The following is an 8,051-nucleotide window of genomic DNA, read 5'->3' as shown; positions in this document are numbered from 1 at the left end:
GGTCTCCGGGAGAAGGGGGATTGAAGGAGCAGTCTTGCCTTTCACACAGACAGGCCTAAAATATTAGTATTGTTGGCAGGTGGTTTGTTCCCTATGTGCTAGACAGCACTCAAATGGTAAAAAGTATTCCCCATCCTCAGTGGATGCACCATTTTACTGGGTAGCAAAGCTTTTAAATGCCAGCAAGAACTTGTTGGTGGCTACCATTTACTCACAAGTGTGTATCTTGGGTCACCTCTGAAGCTTTAAAGGGCTTTATGCTTATAATTTCTGAAAGGCATGTTTTTCTATGCTTTTCAGAGTAGATCTTTTTCCTTAGAGTAAGTGATACATAATGACTGGATTTTGGCCAGATTTTCCAGACTACTCTGGGGATCATTTTTAATGATCTTCACTCTAAATTTAAAAAATTATAACCAAAACCAAAAAGGCTTTGCTCTTTAAATAGAGATAACTTTGCCCAAAATGATCAAAAGTGCGAACTAGGTTTGTTTTCCTGGTAAATAAAATGTTGCTGTTAATGGGGCGGTGAGCAAATGTCACATTCACACGCTGTTGTCTATCAGAGCAAATCAAAGTCTGCTGTTTGGTATAAGAGGTAAAAAATGCCACATTGTAATTAAAGTGTCATAGGATCAGTGTCTCCTGCTTTGTCAATAAACATCTCTGCTTTGCCTCGGTATGTCTGTAACATCCGGAGACTATTAGCCTGTGCTGGTGCTCTGGTTCATTGACATTTTCACTTAAACAGTTAAACAATAATTTGAAATGGAAAATGTTCTGCTTGTATCCCTTAATTCCTTCATGGGTTTTTCCCACCACCCAGGGTTTTTTTGGGTTGTGGGTTTTGTTTTTTTTTTATTGTCAGTTTCTTTAGTAATTGCATCTTATTTTTCATTACATAGGAAGATACCGAACTGCTCACAAACCTCACTCAAAGCCAAAAGTGTCAAATGTTTTTGAGGTGGATTTTCCAGTGAATGGAAATGATACAAAATCCGTGGGCCGTTTTCAGTCGGAAGAGGAACTGTGGGCTCGCTTAGAAGAGCTGGAGAAACAAGAAATGCTACTTGGTGAACTCGAAAGGTATAGTGCTGCAGTAGCACTGTCAGGTTTGGAGCTCAGAAAACTACAGGCGTGTTATTCTGTTTGTACACAAAGGATCTTGCTGTGAGTGCAGATAGCTGATAGGCTATTGATTAAATGCAGTTAAAATTACAATAAGTGGAAGAAGGGTGGAACATGAACAAAGCGTGTGCTGCAAGGCCAAAGGTTCTAAAACCTGCCTCTGATGTGCAACCACAGCAGTCCAGCAGTATAGTATATTTTCCTTAGGATTATAAAAGAGGGGGAAGTAAAATCCATTTCCCACAGGCTAGAAAAAAATCCTGCATTTACAATGTAGGAGTTGACACATTTAGTATTTAATGACATCCTAAGATCTTTTCTGATCCTGCAGCAATACATATAGCCAGAATGTCATGGTTTTGGTATTTCCAGTTGACATGGGAAGGACATAGTCATTCTTACAGGGTGTAAAAAAAAGTTACACAATCTGGCTAAAAATACATTACCTGGCTAAAGAAAATTACGTACAGGGTTGTTCATGATTTTGTACACCTGTGTCTCTCAAGAGTATGAATTGTCTCAGTTCACTCGGATATTTTTCATTCCATAGGATGCCTGATACAGTTGAGACAAATGGAGAAGATGCAGGCTTCTCTGAAGAGGAGAAAGAAGATAAGAGGACAGATCTGAACGGGACGTATGGAGCAGAAGACTGTGTTACTCGGGGCAACTTCCACAAAGAAGGAACAAATTCAGACTTGTTTGGTGGCCACCTTAATGGCTCTACTTATTATCATAGTGATGATGAAGATGATACAGATGTTGGTGATAACTCTGTTCCAACTATTTTTTTCTCTCACACTGTTGAACCTAAAAGGGTTTGTACTTTGTGTATATTTTTAATCTTTCTCTCAAGAGATCACATAAAACATACATACCATATCTAAGACAGAAAATTGCAGATAATGTGGAATGGTAACTGTAGGTGACATTTTGGATTTTTCTCAAATGCTTGAAACCCACTGTTAAGATCCTGCTGTATCAAATATGGTATTAAAAAAATGATCTTCAAAGGTATGCTTGCTGTCCTGGCTTCTGGAAAAGCAGTAGCCTGTCTTGGAGTTTTTAAAATTACTTTTTACTGGACTTTAAATTAATTGTTGAACAACACAGCCGTTGAGCAGAGTTTGAACAAGCAGATTTTCATACACTGTATGCAAAATCTTGTGTATTAGTGCAAAGAAATGCCCCAGCCTACTGCAAGTGGTAAAGAATAAACAGTTCACACTATGAATGTTACCATTCATGTTTAAGTTATGTACCCTTCATAGTTACCAACTGCTTGGATAGGAGAATGTCAGAAGTCAGTTGATCTGCAGCCTAGTGATTGTTGATTTTATGGTCTAGACCATCCTTTGTGTTCAATTTTCAGGTAAGAATAAACACAGGAAAAAATACTACTTTGAAATTCAGTGAAAAAAAAGAAGAGGCCAGGCGTAAACGGAAGAACGGCAGTGGCAATAGCCATGCAACTCCAGAGCTGCCTAACATCAAAACCCCAGCAGACATTTACCGGTGTGTGATTCATAGCATTGACACGTGAGCTTTCCCCTCTGCAGACCTCTTTTCATTTCTGTTCACCTATAGTATGAAAAAGAGCCTACTATTTCCTGAAAGAAACAGGTGGAACTGAGTTTACTACTTAAAAGTGAAAGTCTATGGCATCTGCATGGTTGCTGAACTTTCATATCCATAAAACATTTTTAAGCTTAAAGTTTTCTTTTACAGTTAAGCAATTCATCATTCATCTACTTTTTCAGACCTTGTGAAACTGAGGTAAATTTGTTAGTACCTTTGGGTAAAGAGATACAGCAGTGATGTTATATCTTCTGGTTAATTCCATGTCTGTTGCTTCTGTGTTTATTTTCAAGCATAACTGACCAGACCTATCCCTTGTAGTACACCTTCTTTCCCAGTTACTAATTGCCAGGTTTTGTCTCTTCCTTCCAATATCATCAGTATACTCAGGTCTGTTTTGCAGTATTTTCTATTGCATTTTTTCTCCTTGATTTTAGTCCATCACTGCCTCTATTCTTCGTAAAAATAAGTGCTCACCTGTAGAACACCCACAGTCAAGAGAGCCTGAGAAGTCCTGTTGGGTTTAGAGGACTCTATAACACAAAACTAAGGTGACAGGAGAGTTAAACCATGTATTTAGGCTTGTAAAGATATACACAGACACCTATTAAATGGTTTTATTAAGTGCTTGTGAAAATCACAAATCATTTGTATGTCGGTGTATTCAGGAACCTAAATATCTCAAAAAATGTGTCTAAAAGTGGGAAAACTTAAATCCTTTTCTGTAATTAGAGCTGCTGGGGCTGAAGATAGGTAGAGGATTATTCAATGGTGACCTCCCAGAGCTCTGCAAAGGAACCCCAATTTCTGTAAAGAGATGCAGGTGTTCCCAGGGGTGCCTGATGAATAAAGCTGTTAAAAACACCCTTAAAACTCATCCAGTCATTGGGCTTCTCCTTCATGAGTTTGATAAAATTGGCACTGTCTTATAATGCCCCTCTCTCCCTTCCACCCTTGACTTCTTTAAGTCATGGAGATAGAGTACAAAGTGTGGGAAGAGGCCTCTTTATCAGTTTACAGTTTGAGAATACTTGAAAAGTGTCTTTGTGTTGACCTGATCTTAAAAGCTTTTTTTTTTTTCTTTTTTTTTCTTTTTTTTTTTTTTTTTGACTGAAAGCAGGAGATTATGGCACTTTACAGGAACAAGCTTCATCCTTCCCATGTGCAATGAGTGTTTCAGTATTTGTTTTTGTATGCTACACCTGACGAGGACTTCATTCTAGAAAATTTTCAGTCATTGTGATTTTCTGTTTTTCTTCACTGAAACAACCCTGACAATTGTCTAGTTTTTTTCCTAACTTGGACAACTCACACTATTCTGTTTCCTAACACTTTTCAAAGAGCTGTACATTTTCTGCTGGAGGAGTATACCAACTTAATGCTTGAATAAAGGACATAACAGTGTTTGCTCTACAGAATTGATTCTTGCACATTGGTAAATAAAATCCCTCAGAAGGTACAGCATTGTAATTCTGCAGCAAAAAAGTTAAGAAGAGCACATCATAATTAATTTGTACAAAAGACAAAGCAAGATAACTGTAACTTTGTCATCTGACCCTGAAATGGTTTATTAAAGCTAGCATTTTCCTTTTTTTCCTTTATAGAGTCTTTGTTGATGTTGTGAATGGAGAATATGTCCCTCGTAAATCAATTTTGAAGTCTCGAAGCAGAGAGAACAGTGTTTGTAGTGATACCAGTGAGAAGAGTGCTGCTGAGTTTGATGACAGACAAGGAGTTCAGAGGAGTATTAGCTATGATGAAGCCACTCAGAGTGACAACAGCGAAGGCATACATGAGGAGGAGGAGGGGCAGCAGCAGCTACCGGAAAAGCTTCCTCCCTCTTCAGGGACAACCAAGGTACAGTTTTTAATTAATTATTGATTGTTGGCAGGGATAAAAACAAGAAATTTAATGACTGTAGTTGTCTATACCATCAGTTTGATTCCTGTAAAATAATTTTCTAACTCCTGCCTAATTTGCTTCATAAGGACATTGTGGGATGACAAGTTCTGTCGTAGGCATCCTGGGGGCAGAGGGGAGGAGATGAGTCAGGGGCTTCCCCAGGACCTGATACTCTTCCATGAGGATTTGACAAAACAGTCCATTGCTGGAGTGACTGAAAGCAGTGTAGTGTCTACTGGATCGTCCTGAAAAGGTCCCTTAGGATATACAGCAGGGTTCAAAAAAAAAGGAAAAAATAGAAATCTGTGCTTCCTATTTGATGAGAAGGGAGAGTTGATTGTCAGCAACCTATGTTGCACAGCTACCTGGCGTCTAGTTCCCAGGTGGTGTTTTTAAGTATTAATAGGGACAGGTACCAGCTGAGTTATTTGGACTGGCTAAACACAGAGAAAATGCCCTGTGGAAGGCAGCACTACACGTCTACTCATCCTATTCCAGAGCAGGGCCATTAGTGATCCCAAACGAACCTGTTTTCCCATGCTTGGAAAGTTCAGGACTTCATTGTAAACGAAAGAGACTGTACAACATAAGGGAAAATGTGCAGCTGCTTTAGTGACTGGGTGAGTGCAAGAATTAAATGTAGCTGCTACTCTGATGTTCAGGGCAGAATATTCTTCATTTGTGTTGTGTAAGAACTAACACTAATTCTTTTCAAACTAGATGAAACAGTTTTCAGTAGTTTCCAATGCAGTGAGAAAGTTCAATGTAAACTCTATTAAACACACACCCCCCCCCCCCTTTTCTACAAGAAATGAATTCCTCATAAAAGCTATTGTTTATCATCACTTCTCATGCAAACAGCTATAGATGAATCCAGGCAGGATGTGATTGATGGTGGAAGATCCCTCTGCAGAGCTAGCACTTCATGCTCTAGACTTTCTGGAGTATATTTGCTATATTATTATAAAACATCTAAGTAATACTCGGTCTGTTTTTTGAATATGGTATGATTATTCTCTACAATATAATATGTTAAATAAGTTAAGGAGAGAGAGAGCAAGCCACTCCAGTTAGACATGCTTTCTTAAACGCTGTGGTTTTGGTTGGTTTTGTGGGCGTTTTAAATATGCTTGCAACACACTAACTTTCTTCCTTTTGCTTCTGATTTTACCATGATTCTGCTTACCTGTTTCTGAAAATGAGCATGTTGTTAGAACAAGGCAATTGTGTACAGGCACAGCTTTAGGCAGGCTTTGGCTGCTGGAGCAGAAAACAAAACCCCGCTGCTTTTTGCAGGTCCTGCAAGAAAAGAATGGTTGGTTTGTTTTGCTTTGTTTTTCTTGGTAACTGAATTATGAACAAGCAGAACTAAGCATAGTTAATGAATCTGGTGTGCATTCCTTTGTGCCCAGTCTGAGCATCAAACCTTGAATGTAAACTGCTTCCCCTTGTCCTTAGGCATTCTGAATTTTCTGTTTTCAGTACATAGCAGGTTGATTTGTTCTTAAATATGTTTAGAAAAAGTAGTTCTGAGCTGCTTTTTTCCCATCGTTTTCCGAGAATCATTTCTTAGCTAAGTTAAAAAGGATTAAGTCATAATTGCATATAAATTATAATTTTTAAACTTTAAATGTTTTTATTAGACCTTTTATAGAGGCAAGTTGAAAGAAATAGTTGGAGGCAAGTTTGCCTTTCTCTTAAGTATAAATTGCTTTCACAATTATTTGATCATATTTGGTAAGGAGAAAGAACAAACAAAATATGTGCTTGCCAATTTGTATGCAGTGTGTCAGCTTGATGCAATTAGAAGATACTAAGTCATAAAATATGACGTATGATGGAAATGCTGACATGCTCCAACTTTGCAAAGTCTCTGCATTCCTTATCCAAAATGAAGCTATATATTACATCAGTGGTTTTATTTCTTGAGCATGTGTCAGTGAGGAAGCAAATTTTTAGATCACGTATGTGGTAGGAATGAGATGAAGTAGTACTTTTAAGACACTGTCTTTCGTTTGGTCATCTTTGAACAAGCTATATTTTGAGGTTAATTACAATTTGGTTACTTATGCAAGGAATGATCATTGATTTAAAGACATTTCTTTACTTTTGATTAAGAGAAATAACAATCCTAATCAGGCTAATACAGGGTAATGACCTTATGGGCATAGCTTCACATTTGCATTTTATTAGCTCATTTTGAGTATTCTCTGTTGTAGGCATTTTCCGGAACTGTTGTAGAAAAGGAGCCTTTGTCTCCCTCCTTAATACCACACCCAGTCGCTGCTCTGCGTGTCCTGCCTACCATTCTGGAGTGGAAATCAGAGGAAGTCTTGTCTGAAGCATCAGAAGAACCTCCAAAGAGGATTTCGAAGTTCAAAGCTGCCAGGATGCAGCAGCCCAGCTAGGTTCTGCCCAGCCAACCAGATATATCTGGGCATATTTGTTGAGACTATGTACAACTGTATGTGTGACACCTTGCTCGTTAATAAAAGGGTGTCCTCTTCTTAGTTTGGCATTGGTTACCCTTGAAACGTTTATTGGCAAGTTTAAAGAAACAAAGGTTCAGTGTTTGAACACGAGTTTTCATCTCAATTGGTGGGTTTCCCTGTGTGCTGTCAGCACTTTTGTGTATGTTTGCCTTACGAGAGCAGCACTTGAGTTCTTTTTCAGAAAACTGTTCCTTACATACATTGTTTTTGTGTTTAAGCCTAAATACAGGCAGTTTAGTGCCAGCTGTGATGCTCTGCATACCATATGGACCATTTTAAGGAAACTTTTCACATTTCAAATAGATTCACCAGTTATGTTGCATTACTTTCTTTAGCGTTTTAAGACACACTTGTATTCACATTGTTGTAGGTTTTGCAACTAGGTGTCTGCTGAAAGTTTTTTTCCTTCTTTCAAACCTCTCTGATATCTCACTGTAGAGATCTATAAAACACTGGGTTCATGTACATTGCAGGGAAGTTTCTTTAATGGAAAAGGGTATTTTGTAAAATTAAATTTTCAGTAAAAAAAGCTGTGAAAGTTTTGTGGTTTTTGTTGCTTTACTATTGATTTGGAAAGAACACAGGTTTTTGAACATGCATTTCTATCTTGAAGTGTTTACTTCCACGTGGACATAAAAGCAGTCCATTCTCTTCTGTCATTCTGTTTTAACCTCCTGCTAAAGAATGTGCATGGAAATTGAATGCTCTTAAGGAGAGAAGCATAAACTCAGACACTGATTACAAAATCTAGTTCTTTTGTGTACTCAGAAAACATTGTAATTGTCTTGAGAATGCCCAGAGGGAGTCAGCACTAAGGAAAAATGTCTTAATGCTTCAACTTTATTTCAAAAGGCAGCAGTGCTGCAGCACTTGGGGTACAGTTTCATGTATCCCTGTGTATCCTTCTCACAACTGAGAGCAATCCTGGCTTCAGGAGTCCCTGCTCAGCAG

General features: G+C 38.2%; 1 protein-coding gene across 2 annotated transcripts in view; it reads left to right on the top strand.

Moving 5' to 3' along the window:
* Window positions 1-7,638, top strand: part of URI1 (URI1 prefoldin like chaperone) — a 42,953-nt gene extending 35,315 nt beyond the window's left edge. Inside the window, exons 7-11 of one of the 2 annotated variants that reach the window (XM_065662465.1) lie at window positions 906-1,086; window positions 1,679-1,889; window positions 2,501-2,643; window positions 4,311-4,563; window positions 6,828-7,638. In XM_065662465.1, coding sequence (XP_065518537.1) covers window positions 906-1,086; window positions 1,679-1,889; window positions 2,501-2,643; window positions 4,311-4,563; window positions 6,828-7,016 — 977 coding nt within the window. In that variant the 3' untranslated portion in view covers window positions 7,017-7,638. Of the gene's footprint in view, window positions 1-905; window positions 1,087-1,678; window positions 1,947-2,500; window positions 2,644-4,310; window positions 4,564-6,827 lie in introns of both variants that reach the window. The other variant, XM_065662464.1, reaches the window with a different exon arrangement.
* Window positions 7,639-8,051: the final 413 nt, after the last annotated feature.

The sequence above is a fragment of the Lathamus discolor genome, chromosome Z (assembly GCF_037157495.1).
Source record: "Lathamus discolor isolate bLatDis1 chromosome Z, bLatDis1.hap1, whole genome shotgun sequence".
NCBI classification, from domain to species: domain Eukaryota; kingdom Metazoa; phylum Chordata; class Aves; order Psittaciformes; family Psittacidae; genus Lathamus; species Lathamus discolor.
The sequence above is the reverse complement of the archived record's forward strand: the minus strand, read 5'-3'. Positions and strand labels throughout refer to the sequence as shown.